Source organism: Acinonyx jubatus, chromosome B4 (assembly GCF_027475565.1).
Source record: "Acinonyx jubatus isolate Ajub_Pintada_27869175 chromosome B4, VMU_Ajub_asm_v1.0, whole genome shotgun sequence".
Lineage (NCBI taxonomy): Eukaryota > Metazoa > Chordata > Mammalia > Carnivora > Felidae > Acinonyx > Acinonyx jubatus.
In genome coordinates this window covers 81,268,967-81,285,471 of record NC_069387.1, presented here as the reverse complement: position 1 = coordinate 81,285,471, position 16,505 = coordinate 81,268,967, and the positions used below count along the sequence as shown (strand labels likewise).

At 44.6% G+C, this 16,505-nt stretch overlaps 1 protein-coding gene across 2 annotated transcripts; it reads left to right on the top strand.

The window, feature by feature from the left end:
* The first annotated feature begins 26 nt into the window (after positions 1-26).
* MIP (major intrinsic protein of lens fiber) lies at positions 27-15,537 on the top strand. Of its 2 annotated transcripts, XM_053226380.1 has the most exons (5): positions 27-76; positions 11,489-11,608; positions 12,119-12,283; positions 12,713-12,793; positions 14,619-15,537. In XM_053226380.1, exons 1-5 carry the CDS (start codon positions 68-70, stop codon positions 14,802-14,804), a joined length of 561 nt encoding a protein of 186 aa, XP_053082355.1. In that variant the 5' UTR covers positions 27-67; the 3' UTR covers positions 14,805-15,537. The 2 variants fall into 2 exon arrangements, with proteins under 2 accessions (XP_053082355.1, XP_014940642.2); XM_015085156.3 differs by lacking the exon at positions 27-76 and having other exon boundaries at positions 11,148-11,608.
* Positions 15,538-16,505: the final 968 nt, after the last annotated feature.

Genomic DNA, 16,505 nt, shown 5'->3' with positions numbered 1-16,505 from the left:
GATGACGTAAGGGAGCCTGCGTCCAGCAGGGGAGCCGCCATCTTAGTGAAATGTGTTCTTGGTCCGCATGCGCTTGGTACGGTTTATTTCGGTTTTTTCCCGGCAGTGCTGCTCACGTTTTTACCAAGTGGGACCTTTAGAAAGACGGTGTAGCAAGACGTCAAAAAGTATAGATTTTAGAATTAAACAGTAATCGGATTCAAACCTAGCTCCTCTGTGTGACCTTGGGCAAATCACTTAATCTGATCCTTAAGTGTTCTCATTTGTAAAAAATAACCCTTTAGACCTTGACAAAAATTAAACGAGAGCATAACCTAGAATACAACTTGACAAATAACCACTAGGTTAAGTAGCAGGCTGTTTTATAATAATGTGTAAATACTGTAAACGTTGGTTTTTATATGTTCAGAGTTACTGGAGAAGGACTTTAAATCCCTACCCCATATTTCTTTCCTGATTTGTATATCCCATTTGTATATCCCAACAACCTATTAGAGATTTCTACCTGGATGTAGCCCACTCCCATCCCTCCCGTGACCTCAAACTTAACGTGTCTAAAACTTACTTCGTCTTCTTACACACCATTCCTCCTCCGCGTAGGTTCCCTGACCCTGTGAACTGCAACCCATAACCAACCAGTTGCCCAAGCCAGAAACCTGGAAGCCCTTGGATTTGTCTCCCTCACATATATCTGATGGTCGTTCAATCCCCATCACATTTCTCCCCTGGACTACTTAACTGCATGAGCCGCCTAGCGACTCCCACTCTCCCTAGGGCTGCCGAGAAGGGAACATTTAAAGGGGCAGCTACTTATCTCACCTATTAGATTCTTAAGAATGGGAATTAAGAATGGTTTCTTAAGAATTCTTAGGAATGGCGATTAAGCCCTTTGTTCTCTGTGACCTAAGGCCTCGGTTTTACCCTAAACACAGGGTAAGTACTGTTGTTTTTGAATTAGTAAATCAACGAGGATAAAGGGAGAAAGTGTTGCGATCACATTCTTGGAGTGCAATGACTGGTTCATTCTCTCCACCAGGGGTCAGCCTGGTCCAGCCTTCACACATCCTGCCTAATGTGTCTGAGAAGAGTGGTTTATGTTCCTCCTAAGCCTAGGAGCGAAGGCATGGAGGAGAGCATTCCCTCTCCTTCTGAAAAGTCCTGCTCTCTCAGTACTTTGTATTTTGGGGGTAATGAGAAGAAAGTTCCTGAGTTCTGTTTCTGTAGCTTTTCTCCTTTGTTTCCATCCTAGGTGTGAGAGCTGAAGCAATCATTGCAGTTTTCTCACACTGTCACTTAGATACACCTCTGTTACTTTATTCCCTGCTGAGGAAATAGCTTCTTGCCTGTCATGTGTTGTATTATTTTACTTTCACAGACTGACCATCTATCTGATAAAAACTCACCTTCGTCATTGAGATGATTTACCTACCTCGTTGCTAATGTACAAGTAATTAATTCTTAAAGTTTCCATGCATAATAATTAAGAAATGATAGGGTTTCACTTGACATATGAAAGGGGAAAAGACATTCAAGGTGTAGGGAACAGCTTCTGCTAAAGCACTGGGTAATGAAACAGAATGAAGTATTTGAGAAGCCACAAGAAGCACAAAATTGCCAGGGCCTCATGCTGCAGAGATACGGAGAACAGTTGGAAAAGTTGAGGGTAAATTATGAGGAGTCCTGTATTTATAGTAATGTATTTTAATTTGATGTTTATTTATTTATTTTGAGAGAAAGGGAGAGAAAGAATCCCAACTGCAATTCCAACTGCACTGGCAGTGCAGAGCCTGACTCAGGGCTTGATCCCAGGAACCGTAAGATCATGACCTGAGCCAGAATTAAGAGTCAGGCGCTTAACCTCAAATACTTAACTGACTGAGCTACCCAGGCACCCCATAGTAATGTCTTTCAGATGTTCAGGAGCTGTTGAAGGGACCCAGGGAAATGACAAATTACAGGTGTTTTTATAAAGATAAAGCTGACAGCAACATAGAGAATGAATTGGAGAGGGAATGAGACCAGAAACAGGGTCAAACAGGATATAGAGTTCTCAAGTGGGACATGGTGTGGGTTAAGTCATCTAAAAGACAGAATTGGTAGAGTTCTGGTGGTGACTGGTTAGGTGAAAATGGGAGGATAGGGGAAGGAATCAAAGCTGATTCATAGGTTTCTGATTTAATGATTGGATACAGAAGAAAAGCATGTTTGAATGGGGGGAAGATAATCCATTCTGTTTCAGACAGGCTGTATTTGAGGTGTCCATAGGACACCCAGGTGAAAATTTTCTGTAAATATATAGATATAAATTTTGAGGGAGAGGGGTGCCTGGGTAGCACAGTTAGTTAAGCATCCAGCTCTTGATTTCGGCTAGGTCATGATCTCGCAGTTCATGAGTTCAAGCCCTGCATCAGGCTCTGCATGGATGATGCGGAGCCTGCTTGGGATTCTGTTCTCTCCTTCTCTCTGCCCCTCCCCAGCTTGTGGGCATTCTCTCTCTCTCTCTCTCTCTCTCTCTCTCTCTCTCTCTCTCTCAAAATAAATAAACTTTGAAAAAAATTTTTTAATTAAAAAAATAATTTTTGAGGGAGAGCAGACATAGGTGAAGTCATCCAAGGATAGGACGTCAATAGAATAAGTAGGGAATAAACTGTGCAGTCCTAGGGAAAACCAGTACGTGAGATAACACACATACTATTAAGTACTTAGAACAGAACCTAACCATAGTGAGCACTGGTCTCCCTGGCTTAGAGTTGTATCTGACTCCCTATGAAAAGAAAGGGAGAAGGAGCCAAGTACAGGATGTTTCAGTCTATGTTCATTCTGTTTCTTGAATTAGCCCATTTCTAATATGTGGGAGCTCTCACCTGATCCAAGTGCTAATTGGAGCCCTTAACTATGGATGGGAGAGGGATGATGCACAGAGCTTGGTGATTGTTCTGGACTTTGCCAGGAGTCAGCAGTCAGCAAAGCATAACCAGAGAAAGAGAGAGAAGGGGGGCCCTCAGGAGCTAGCCAAAGGGGCTGCTAGGCTGGCTTGTGCTATGCTGGGGCCTTTGTCCTATGAAACTGTCCACACAATGGAGCTGGGTTACATGCTGATCTGGCATTCTGAATATGGGGCTGGGATAGAGATTCCACATGGTAGATGGAGAGATGGAAGTTCACCCAACCCCTCAGGACCATATCTCGATTCACCCACATTGTAATTGCCAGAGAGGATGTTCAATACTTGATAATCATAAATTATGTATATATATGATTAATTCATGAATCAGTTCATTTACATTTTAAGGCAGCTAACTTAATGTGTATATTGCCAGGGTATATCTCATTTGATCCTGATACAATCCTGTTAGGTCAGCAGGTTAGATATATATTTTTTTAAGTTTATTTATTTATTTTTGAGAGAGAGACTGAGCAAGTGGGGGAGGGGCGGAGAGAGAATCCCAAGCAGGCTCTGCACTGTCAGCATGGAGCCCAGCGTGGGGCTTAAACTCACAAACAGATCATGACCTGAGCTGAAACCCAGAGTTAGATGCTTAACTGACTGAGCCACCCAGGTGCCCCAGCAGGTTAGATATTTTTATGAAACTCAGACCTAGGTTATTCTTTAGGTCATGATGATATGGACTGGCCAGGGAGCAACTTCAGAGAGGTAGTAAACTGGTCCTGGATAACCTCAGAGGTGGGTATGGTAATTACATGAAACCCCTGTGGAGAAATGAAACAAGACAAACAGCTCTGCCTGCAGATTCTCTGAGATTTATAGATGCACTCACTACCTAATATTATGGATTATACTTCGTATGGCACCTCTAGGAGACTGAGAAATGGAGCCTTCTTTATGGAAGAGGGTATAGTGAACTTAGGATCCCTAGCCCCAGGAATATAAAGAGGTTGGAAGGCTGATTGTTAGTAACCCAGAGATAATTCAGTCTACTGTAGAGATATTTGAGACTCTAGGATGATCACTACTACAAGTTACAAAATAACTTTGTAATTACTCCAAGTTTGTTATTTTACAAATCCTATTTCTCCACTTTCATAGTTCTTAGTAGGAAAAAAATTCAAAAATTTTGTATGCTTATTTAAGGCCAGAAAAGAGAAGTCAGAGAATCTAGAATTAAAAATTCTGGCAACCCCTGAAAAGAGCCCCAAATACAAGAATGAAGTAGAGTGATAACACAAAAAGCGAACAAGCTAACCAGAAAAGAAGACGAAGACAAATTAGGGTCTGTCCTGGGTGATCCCAAGAGTGTTAGACTCCAGGAATCCCCTCCACTCCCAGGCAGTTTTCCTCAAAGGAACTTTCTTTTGCAGATTCCAATGGCCTGATTGCCAATTCAGCCTTGATACTTTCTTGCTGGCTTGCTCTGTTTCTGGTGAGGAATGGAAATATTCTTACCTTGCCTTCCCTGGAATTCTTATTGTCTTCCCGATCCTCAGTTTAGCTTTCCTCTTTACCTCTCTGGCTCCCGAAACCCAGGTTTATAAAGATGATTAGGAAGTGGAAGGATGAGTCTCTACCTTCACTGTAAGCACCTCTGGTGGACAGAAGCCATTATAAGCTCTTGCTCACTTAGTGAGTTTGGGTCAGAGGGCTAAAAAGGAAGAAAGAGCTTAGTATAGGAGAGAGAAGGGCTAAGGCTGGGGATAGTGGATGCTTAGGTGTGAGTATAAAAGTCTAAGGCTCCCTTATGGAGACCACTGACTGGGTAGGGGTAGCAGGTTGAGGGATGAGGTTCCTCTCTATTGGCTGCAGGGAGGACATGAGATGTTCTTTAATCACAAGAGTAGAGCTCTCACCTCTCTGGCTGCCTCTTCCTCCAGAAAAAGCACCTGAAACACTTGCTCCTCATCCCAACTCCACTCACTTAGACCTAGAAAAGCAGTCTCCAAACTGGAGCAGGACACCAAACAGAGACTCTGAGCCTGACTGGCAAAATTATGATCTAGGAGATAAGATTCTTGCAGAGAGGAGAAACCACCATCTTTTTCCATAGACTCCTTCCTTCTGAGAACCTTCTGAGGAAACAGAACTTTCCTCTTCTCTGTTGTTAAATTCCAGTCTAAGCCAGTGGGGGTCTGTTTTCTGACCACTCCCTTATTCTGTCTTTTGGTCCTTCCTTCCTTGCACAACAGGTGCTGGGGGAGGGGCAGTGCAGGATGAAGTGGTGGAGGCCTGGTTGGGAGAGTTTTTTGAGGGGGTGGGGGACAGAGAGAGGTGGAGAAGGAGAGATATGAGAGACCAGGGGGGAGAAGAGTGGAGCAGACAGCCAGCCTGATCTTGCCTTCCCTCCCCTACATACCCCCAAGACCTATAGAGCCAACGGTTTGGGAGAGATGTGCTGGCTGAAGGCCTGGGCATCCTGGTCTTTGTAGGGGCTGTTCTTAGGGCCTCGTGCCCCAGTGGTAGCTCTGTGCTAGGCACAGTCCCTCAACCTTGCCTGAAGAACTGGTGGTGGTGGTGAGCATGGCGCAGATTTTTGATGTGGGCCCACACTCAAATCCTGCCCTCACTCTGGTACTGCTCTGTACCAATTGGCTTGCCCCCTCTAGGGGGGTGTCCTATGTCCTGTCCCAGAGCACAGCAGCCATGTTGACATCTGTCCTTTTCTACCTAGCACTGCCCCAGGTGGCTATAGCCCAGCTAGCCATCCAGGTAAGCAGCAGCCTCCACCTTCCTGAATAGGGTGACACTGGGTAGGTAATAAGGGTGGATGGCTGATAAGACTTTAAGGAATGAACAAAAGAGGGGGCACCCGTGCTCTGCGCATCCTCTCATTTAGCCACCTTCAGTATGATGCAAATAGGTCAATGAGTTAGGCTCAAGCAACTCAAGAATTTCGGTGACTTGCTGCAGATCCTTTGCTTAAAGCTTCCTTGGTGGATAGATGGTAGGGCCTAGGGGGGAGCAGATGGGGAGATGTTTGTGTTCTCTCACCCTGGTCCTAGCATCTCTGGTCTCATCTATGAGCGGGAAGGGTCATAGGCCAGGGTCTGAGCTTGGAGTTTTTCTCCACTATCCAGCAGGTACTCACCATGTGTGCTGTGGCTCACCAGCAGTGATTGGAAGCAGGTGGGCCAGGCAGTCTGGCAGTGGGTTTCTCAGTGACTGCTGGAGCACTGGTATTGGTAAGAACCCAACCCATACCAAGCAGGAGCGTAGGGAAGGCTGGATTCCACTCCTCAAGGGAGACACAGCTGGAGTTTTTTGTTTTTGTTTTGTTTGTTTTGTTTTGTTTTTAAAGATAGGTTAATAGAAAACAATAGGTATTCTAGTTATACGTAAATCTATGCAAAAACTCCAATGAGTTTTTGAGAGCTCATATTGAATTTGAAAGCTTGGCATTCAGCTAAGTGGCCAATATGAAAGGAAATGGACCAGGGTTCAGTTCTCCATGAGATTCTTATCAATATCTGATAAGGAATAAAGAGTAGAAGTTGGGGCACCTATCTGACTCAGTCAGTGGAGCATGTGACTCTTGTTCTTGGGGTCATGAGTTTGAGCTCCACGTTGGGCAGAGATAGAGAGGGAAAGAAGGAGAAGGAAAGAAAGAAAGAAGTTGATAGCTTCAAAAAGGAAATCTAACCATTGTATTTGCTGTCTATAAGGGCACCAAATTAACTGCACTTTGCCCTTCTGTTCTTTCTTATAAGAGGCTGTAGGGTTGGTGGTTAGGGATAAGTTCTTGCTGTTAATAAAACCCTCATCAAATGTCTCCATTTATTAAGTGCTTTATTCTGTACCAGGCAGCATATTAAGACTTTACCTATGTTATGTTATTTGATCCAGAGGAAACTGAGGCTCGGAGAGCTTACATTAATTTATTCAACAAAGATTTATTTACTGTCTCCTGTGTGTCAAGCACGGGGTTTGTAGTGGTGAACAAATCAGATGCATCCCTGCCCTCTTGGAATTTATATTTAATGGGGATAACTTTAGCCAGGATGTTTGTTGTTGCTGTTGTTTGTTATGGATTTCAAGTGCATGCAATATTCCTTTGTTTATTACATCCCCTCCTCATTGGCTTATATTTGCCTCCCCATAATTTTTTTCTTTTTAAGCAACAGGCCAAAGTTTATTAGAGTATAAGAAAGGAAGAGTAGTAGGAAAGCTCCTTTTACCGAGAAGGGGCATTGGAAGGTGAATACCTCAGTTTGTTTGTTTTTTTTAAATAATAAACTAAGCACCATTATTTTTTTAAGTAATTTCTATGTCCAATGTGGGGCTTGAACTCATGACCTCAAGATCAGGAACCTCATGTTCCACTGACTAAGCCAGCCAGGCACTCCAATTAAGCACCATTACTAACCAACCATGTAACAGAAAAACTGGAACCTTTTTGAAATCACAGAAATCTACATGTATGTATGTAAATATTCCAGTTCATCCCCTCCTCCCACACACTTGAAGTAAACACCATCCTGAAGCCTGTGTTCATCATTCTTTGTGGGTTTTTTTGTAGTAGTTTCATTTCATCTATATGTGTTCTGAAAGCATATTTTTATTTTAGATTTTTTTAACTTTACTTTTTCTTTCTTTCTTTCTTTCTTTCTTTCTTTCTTTCTTTCTTTCTTTCTCTCTTTCTGAGAGAGAAACAGAGTGTGAGCAGGTGAGGGGCAGAGAGAGAGGGGGACACAGAATCTGAAGCAGGCTCTAAGCTCTGAGCTGTCAGCACAGAGCCCAAAGTGGGGCTCAAACCCATGAACCATGAGATTATGACCTGAGCTGAAGTCAGACACTTAACTGACTGAGCCACCCGGGCGCCCCATTTTTTTTTTAAATGTTATTCTTTTTTTTTAATTTAATTTTAAATTTAATTTTATTTTAGAGAGAGAGAGCGTGAATGGGGAAGCAGGGCAGAGGGAGGGAGGGGGAGAGAGAGAGAGAGAGGAGAATATCTCCACACTGAATGTGGAGCCCAATGCAGGGCTTGATCCAATGATCCTGGGATCATGACTTGAGCTGAAATCAAGAGTCAGACACTCAACCGACTGAGCCACCCAGGTACCCCTTAACTTTATATATATATATATATATATATATATATATATATATATATATACACACATACATATAAATTTTTTTTTTTAAAGTAAGCTTCATACCCAGTGTGGAGCCCAATGCAGGGCTTGAACTTACAACCCTGAGATCAAGACCTGAGCTGAGATCAAGAGTCATACACTAACTGACTGAGCCACCCAGGCATCCCTAAGTTTTTTTTTTTTTTTAATTTTTTTTTAACGTGTATTTATTTTTGAGACAGAGAGACAGAGCATGAACAGGGGAGGGTCAGAGAGAGAGGGAGACACAGAATCTGAAACAGGCTCCAGGCTCTGAGCAGTCAGCACAGAGCCCGACACGGGGCTCGAACTCACAGACTGCAAGATCGTGACCTGAGCCGAAGTCGGACGCTTAACCGACTGAGCCACCCAGGCGCCCCAGATCCTAAGTTTTTTGTTTTGTTTTGTTTTTTTTGTTTTTTTTCTTTATTTTTTTTAATGTGTATTTATTATTGAGAGACAGAGAGACACAGAGCATGAGCAGGGAAGGGGTAGAGAAAGAGAGGAAGACACAGAATCTGAAGCAGGTTCCAGGCCCTTAGCTGTTAGCACAGAGCCTGACATGGGGCTTGAACTCACGAACTGTGACATCATGACCGGAGCTGAAGTCGGTCACCCAACCAACTGAGCCACCCAGGTGCCCCTCCTAAGTTTTTTTTAAGTAATCTCTGCAATCCAATGTGGGGCCCAAATGCACAACCCCAAGATCTAGGGTTGCATGCTCTACCAACTGAGCCAGACAGGTGCCCTGATTTTTTTTAACTTTACAAAAAGGTTATGCCATGTATCATCATCAGGGACTTTTTTTTTTACTTGATATTGTATTGCTAAAATACATCCCTATTATTGAGTATCACTGCAATAGTTCACTCATTTTGACTGCTGAATAATTTTCCATTGTGTGAAATATATGTGTGTATATATACATACCTAAAGGGGGAGAGAGAGAGAGAAAGAGAGAGAGAGAGAGAGAGAGAGAGAGAGAGAGAGAGAGAGAGATATCACTGTCTATACATCCATTCTCCCATTGATGGGTATTTGGGTTGCTTCAAGTTTTTTTTGCTATTGTGAATAGTGCTGCTCTCAGTATTCTTGTACATGTCTGCTGGTGCAGGTATAGAAAAGTTCCTCTTGGGTATATACATGAGAAGCTAAATTCCTGGGTCAGAAAGTATGTTTATTCATCTTTTTTTAATGTTTATTTATTTTCGAGAGAGAGCGAGAGAGAGCATGTGCACAGGGGAGAGGCAGAGAGAGGGAGACAGAGGATCTGAAGCAGGCTCCACGCTGACAGCAGAGAGCCCAATGTGGGACTCAAACTCACCAACTGTGAGATCATGACCTCAGCCAAAGTTGGATGCTTAATTGACTGAGCCACCCGGGCGCCCTTGTTTGTTCATCCTTATAAGATGGTGTTATACTGTGTTCCCAAGTGATTATTCTAATTTACACCCCACCAGGAGTCATAACTAGTTCTGTCACTTTGTATTCCCATCCACATCTGAACCAAAGTATCTGTTGCCAAATTCTCTGCTCTTAACACCATGATGGTTAAAGGACTACCTTCTGTCCTGTCCAGGGGTCCTTTCCCACAAGCAGTGTGAACACTGCATATTCACTAACAGAGGTGACTGGGAACTGGGAGCATCTCTGAGTCAAGTGCAACAAGGGTTACAGGGCCTGAAGTGAGGAGATTGGTGGGGCTTCTAGAACCCAAGAGACTCCGTAGATCTCTAATGGATTGTTCTTCTTCCATGAATTTGGGAGCTTCAGTCTCCTCTGACCTGTTCTCAGCAACTCTTCCTACATATGGGTGGGTTGGTGCACTCTCTGCCTTTGCTGTAACTGTTCCTATTTATCCCCAAGCTAGATATTGGATGAAGAGATGAGCATAGGCCATTATCTGTGTTCCTCCTCTCTCCCCACAAGTGTACTGGATGGGACCAATGCTAGTGACCAATACTGCAGACCTCTCTTCAAATTTCTGCTCTCTTCTGGGGCTTCATGGGAAAAGTCTGTGGCCTATATGACTTGCCACAGTATAGAGATGCTGGAGCCTACCAGTATGTCCTATTGTGCCTTCTCTACCATCTCCCAGCACTCATCTCTAGGTCCCAAGTTCATCACCAAACTTGAGCACAACTGAACCTCATTCCCCATGCTCTCCTTTCCCATTTTATCCTTTTCTCTCTCCAGACAACCCCACCCTCAGATTTTTCCCTAGGGATTAAGATTTAAGACCCTAATGTCCTGATTACGACCATATTAGGAGGCATTAGACCCTCCCACTTGTTCATAGTCATGACTCAGTTTCTTTCTTTTTAGTACTTCTTGCCAGGACCTTGTAAGTTAGGAAAGATGAAGTATAACCTGATTCTGAAATTTAACTACTAACCCTTTTCCCCCATCCTCAGGCCCACACCCCCAGCCTATCCATGGAAGATAGCTTCTTCCTCCTAACTGTCTTTGTGGTTTACAAGGCCAGGCTGAGGGTTTGGAAAGGAAGGTGCTGGCATGGATTGGGGGTAGGGAACCCGGGCTTCGAGAAAACCAGACACAGCAGAACTATTCTGTCCCAGAGCTGCAGGGTCCACAGATTCCAGACCAAACCAACCAATGGACAAAGGCCCTCTAATCCCAGAGAACTAAAGAATTCTCTTCAGTTATCCAACTTCCCTGCTGGACCCCACTCCTGACCCCCACCCCCACTCTTACCCCTGCCCGACTCAGAGGAGACTGAAGGTCCTCAGGAGCACAGTCTCATACCCCATGAAGTGAACTCAGTCTGACTGACTTTCCAAGCAGAATTGAGGAATGTTCTAATACAGATGACAGTCAGGACCATGAACCCCAACTTTGACACAAAGGGAAGGACAGACTTTTATAGTCCCCCTATTCTTGGTCCCTTCCTCCCAGAGCCTCTCCAGCCCTGACACTACCCCACCCTAACACCTATGGCTCTGCTCATCTCCCAGTGGAAGAGGGAGGGAAAATCGAACAGCTTTAACAGATGCATAAGTGTGGGCCCAGCCCTCCACAGCTGTGAAGGGGTTAAGAGGCTGGACCAGCCACTTCAGCCTGCCCCTCCCAGGGATTAAGAGTCCTCTATAAAGGGGACTGTCCACCCAGATCAGGCCAGGGGGGTATCTGGGACCCAGGCATTGTGCCCATCCCCCCTGCCATGTGGGAACTGCGGTCAGCCTCCTTCTGGAGGTCCATATTTGCTGAGTTCTTTGCCACCCTCTTCTATGTCTTTTTTGGACTAGGGGCTTCACTGCGTTGGACCCCTGGACCCCTGCATGTTCTGCAGGTGGCTCTGGCCTTTGGCCTGGCCCTGGCTACGCTGGTGCAGGCTGTGGGCCACATCAGTGGAGCCCATGTCAATCCTGCAGTCACTTTTGCCTTTCTTGTGGGTTCCCAGATGTCGCTGCTCCGTGCCTTCTGCTATATGGCAGCCCAACTCCTGGGAGCCGTGGCTGGAGCCGCCGTGCTGTATAGTGTTACCCCGCCTGCCGTTCGAGGAAACCTAGCACTTAATACGGTAATGGTCAGCTAAGTGGGGCTGGAGGAACCTGGTACCCTGATTCCCTGCCTGGTGGTGGCCGATTGGTTCCTCAGGGGGCTGGGACGTGTGTGTGTGTGTGTGTGTGTGTGTGTGTGTGTGTGTGTGTCTTTCAAAGGTAGTTTGCAGGACTAAGGAAGGAGTAAGGAAGGCAAAAAGCCCTGGACTGTCTCAAGAAACCTGAGTTCTGATCTCAACTTTTCTTCAACTCCTTGCAGGTTCTTAAGGAAACTTATTTTACCTTATAGGGCGCCAGTTTCCTTATCTGTATAAATGGGTATAGTTATTTCCACCATGAAGGAGTATTATTAGGAAAAAATAAGAAACAAATACTGTGAAGAATACAGAAACAATTACTGTGAAGGTGGTTGTATTATCCTTCCTCTCCAGTCAACTGATGCCATAAGGGGGTTCCTGTATGGGAAGCCTTGAGGACATGACATTGTGACAACCCTAATGAACTGCCTCCTTTCTTCTTCCTTTGCCCAGTTGCACCCTGGGGTAAGTGTGGGCCAGGCCACCACGGTGGAGATCTTCCTGACACTCCAGTTTGTGCTCTGCATCTTTGCCACATACGACGAGAGGCGGAATGGCCGCCTGGGATCTGTGGCCCTGGCTGTTGGCTTCTCCCTCACCCTGGGTCACCTCTTTGGGGTAAGCAGGAAAAAGAATCAACTTCTTGTTTAAGGATTCCAGGGCCCCTAAACCTTTCCTAACTTTTAAATTTCTTTCTGCCCACCTCACTGTCAAACATGAACATAATCCACCTGACTCTATCAGTCAGCACAGAGGAATCAACATTGTTCTATTCCTCTTTTGTGACCACTACATCTGGTCATTCTTGTCCCCAAAGTAGAAATGTATGCATCATGGGGAGATGTGGGTTTTGCCTATGGATCTATAGTCTGTCCCCGATGAGGCATCAGTGCCTTCATTCCATTGTGGAACCCCCATGAAGCCTGTCCTTCCCTACTTGCTGCTGGCTGGAGGCAAGGTGCCAGCCCTCAAGGACATGTGGGTTGTGGGGAGAGAAGCTGGGGTGGAATAGGGGAAAGTGTCTCAATTATGACTGTGTCTTTGCAGATGTATTATACTGGTGCAGGCATGAACCCTGCCCGCTCCTTTGCTCCTGCCATTCTCACCAGAAACTTCACCAACCACTGGGTAAGTGAGGGGAGAGGGACAAGATCCTGAAGCCCTCCTGGATGGGTGTGGGCTGCAGGTTCCATGTTCAGCTCCTACCTTTCATCTGGATGTGTTAACTGCTTTACCAGCACTCAGCTAAAGGGGCTGTCACAGTTTGGCATGCCTATGGGAGCAGGATTCATTATTTTGCTAGAAAGAGAGGTTCTTGTTCATATTGTTCCTTCACTGGTTGGTCAAGGGATTTTTACTAAGTATCCACGGGATTCTAAACCTAGCACTGTGAGGACAGACAACTAAACAGGAAGTTAGAAACTTCTACTCTCAGAGCTCAGGATATGTGTAAGTAGAGATAGGCCTGGGCTTCATTCCAGTTCTGGCACATTATTGGCCTTGTGTGTGACCATGGCAAATGGTTCAGTCATTCTGCACCCGGTTTCCTTAACATAAAATGAGGTGTTATGAAAAATAAGTATGAAAGTTATATGTGTGAAACATTTAGCACAAAATCTGGCATGGAATAAGTCCTCAATAAAAATTGGTTATGTTTGTGTTGTTTGGCCAAATGCCAGACAAACACACAGAAATAATTTTTAAAAAATTAAAAGCTGTATCCTTGTTTTCATGGCATCATTATTCACAATAGCCAAAAGGTGGAAGCAACCCAGTGACCCTCGTAAATGAATGGATAAACAAAATGCAATATGTACATACACTGGAATAATATACAGCCTTAAAAAAAGCAAAGTCTTACTCATGCTACAACCTGGATAAACCTTGAGGACGTTATGCTACATGAAATACACCAGTCACTGTATAATTCCGCTTATGTGAAGTATCTAGCGTAATCAAATTCATTGAAACAAAGCAAAACAATAGTTGACAGGGGTTGGGAAGAGGGAGCAATGGGGAGCTATTATTTAATGTGTATAGAGTTTCAGGTTTGCTAGATGAACAAGTTCTGGAGATTTGTTGTACAACAATGTGAACATACGTAACACTACTGAACTGTACACTTAAAAATGGTTAACATGAGGGGCACCTGGCTGGCTCAGTTGGCTAAGCATCTGACTCTTGGTTTCGACTCAGGTCATGATTTCACGGTTCATGAGTGGAAGCCCTGCATCGGGCTCTGTGCTAACAGTGTGGAGCCTGCTTGGGATTCTCTCTCTCCCTCTGCCCCTCACACTGCTTGTGCTCTGTCAGTCTCTCTCTCTCAAAATAAATAAATAAACTTAAAAAAAAAAAGAAATGATTAAGATGATACATTTTATGTGTTTTACCACGAGTAAAAAATTTTTCAAAGCAATATATAAACTAGTGCAAATTGATAAAAAATAGAATATATATGTGCTGAGATGTGGGATAAAGAAGTAGTTTGGTGAGTCAGAAAAGAAATGGTAAGTTTTGAGGCACTGAAGCAGTTTAGAATTTAAAAACAAACAAACAAACAAACACTGATTTCTGCTTAAATAGTTCCCAGTTGTATGTGCCAAGTGCAGATGTCTGTTTTCCACCCATAGAGTTGGAAAAAGAATAGCCTTGCTCTTTTTTGTTGTTGTTGTTTAATTTTTTTTCTTTTAATTTTTTTTCAATGTTTATTTTTGAGAGAAAGGGTAGACAGAGCATGAGCGGGGGAGAGGCAGAGAGAGAGGGAAACACAGACTCTGAAGTAGGCTCCAGGCTCCTAGCTATCAGCACAGAGCCTGACGTGGGGCTCGAACCCACGAACTGTGAGATCATGACCCGAGCCAAAGTCAGACATTTAACCGACTGAGCCACCCAGGCACCCCACTTGCTCTTGATCCCTTCCCCAAGTCTGATTATTCCTCTCCTTTTCCTACAGGTATACTGGGTGGGCCCAATCATTGGAGGAGGACTAGGCAGTCTCCTCTACGACTTTCTCCTCTTCCCCCGGCTTAAGAGTGTTTCTGAGAGACTGTCTATTCTCAAGGGTGCCAGGCCCAGTGACTCCAATGGACAACCAGAGGGCACAGGGGAACCTGTTGAACTGAAGACCCAGGCCCTGTGAAAGCTCCACTTGGCCAGAGGGAGTAGGAAGCTTCTGGGTTTATTCAGAGGGGCTGAGCCAGCCCCTGGATGAAGAAAGAGACTGGGGGAGGGACATGTATTTCTTTATTTTTTAATTTATGTGTGTGTGTGTGTGTGTGTGTGTGTGTGTGTTTTGCCTTTTGCCGTGTGAAATCTTTCAAGTTGCATTCATGAGCTGGTTTGTGCAAACTTCCCTTCCTCTCCATCCCACCTCTCTTCGCCGCTGTGTGTGCATGATTGTGCGTATGAATGTGAGTGAATGTGGCTGTGTCTAAGTTTTGGGGCACAGCAGGAGAGGTAGGGAAGGGAAAAAAGGTGTCATCCTTTACCTTCCTCTCCCAACCCAGTGTGGTGAGCACAGGAACCAAGACCTTTAAGCTTCGGCCTTTACCTTGCTGCCAAGTCAAGTTTATGACCCTAGGTTTCTGCAGGAGCAGGGAAGCAGGGAGTACTCTTCACAGGAGGCAGATGGAGACAAGGCATTTCAAGAGTTGGGAGGAAGGGGCTGGAGGCAGGGAGAGAGGAAATGGCGTTATTAGCCCCAGATCAGGTTGCAGTTGTACCAGAAAGTTTTGGGGAAGTTAATCGAAGAGTGTAGTCTACTTATCTCAGGGATGCTTGCCCCAAGGACTTGGGTGGGGAAGTAGCTCTGAGAAAAGTGAACACTGGGGTTTGAACTGTTCTGTAAAGCCACATAAACTTGTCTACATCCACTGGCTGGGTTTTGTGTTCATTCTGGTATGATGGATCTCTTTGGAGGCCCTGGGCCAGTGAGCTCCCAACCTAAACAAGGGGTAGGGTGAGCCTAGAATCTAGAAAAAGTAACTAGTTTAGCTGTTCTGCCAGACATTCCCAAAAGGGCCTTCAGGCAGAAGGTACTTAAGCCACAGAAGGGTTCCCTAAAGTCAAAACAGGAAATCTGATGCCTGGAGCAAATCACGAGGGGTGGGGGGGAGGGCGGCAGTAGGAGGGAAGAGTCTTTGACCCTCAGAGTTTTAATTTAGTTAGAGGAACTCAAAACACCCTTCAAATGGTATCTTTTACCCCTAGTTTTATAGTCTTCTTTATTTTCCTTTTTTTGTGTGTGCGTCTTTTCACTTTTCTCTCATGTGTCCTTTCATCTTCAGCAATTCTCTCTTCATATCCTAGAAATCGATTCGTTCTATTCAAATGATTAATATTTCATGAGATAATTATTCGTTTGAGCCCTATCTTCTTTTGTCATGGGCAAAATACACCCATCAGAGGAGGGCAAAATACACTCAGCAGAGTCCAGAGGAGATTCTCAACTTACCAATGTATATTTACTGTTGTTCTCTTCCTTTTAGGCGTCTGCACGCTTCGCAAGCTTTAAGCCTATCTCTCTAGCGTGAAAGGCACCCCGCCCACAAAAGACCACTCTAGCCCTTAGCTCAACTCCACTTCCTCCCATATAAAGCCTAATTTTTCTAACTAACCAGTGGGACTTTGGAATAATCCACTTGACTAGGAGAAGGGGAAGAGAATGTTTGTAAATTTACCTCTAATCGGATTTTGATTTCTATTATTTTAAGTTGGCAGAAAATTCACAGCACTGTGGTTCTTAGCTCAATATAGGGAATGGACTCAGATAAAACAGTACGTGTACTCGCTTCCCTTTTCCTTACTTCATCACCACCACCCCCTGCTCGCTTGGGGTCAT

What these genes read in the sequence shown, in the direction of transcription:
- MIP (XM_015085156.3), top strand. Translation starts at nt 11,249, where the DNA reads ATGTGGGAACTGCGGTCAGCCTCCTTCTGGAGGTCCATATTTGCTGAG. An exon ending in CCCTGGGTCACCTCTTTGGG is followed by an intron (nt 12,284 to 12,712) that starts GTAAGCAGGAAA and finishes GTGTCTTTGCAG; the next exon opens with ATGTATTATACTGGTGCAGG. An exon ending in GAAACTTCACCAACCACTGG is followed by an intron (nt 12,794 to 14,618) that starts GTAAGTGAGGGG and finishes CTTTTCCTACAG; the next exon opens with GTATACTGGGTGGGCCCAAT.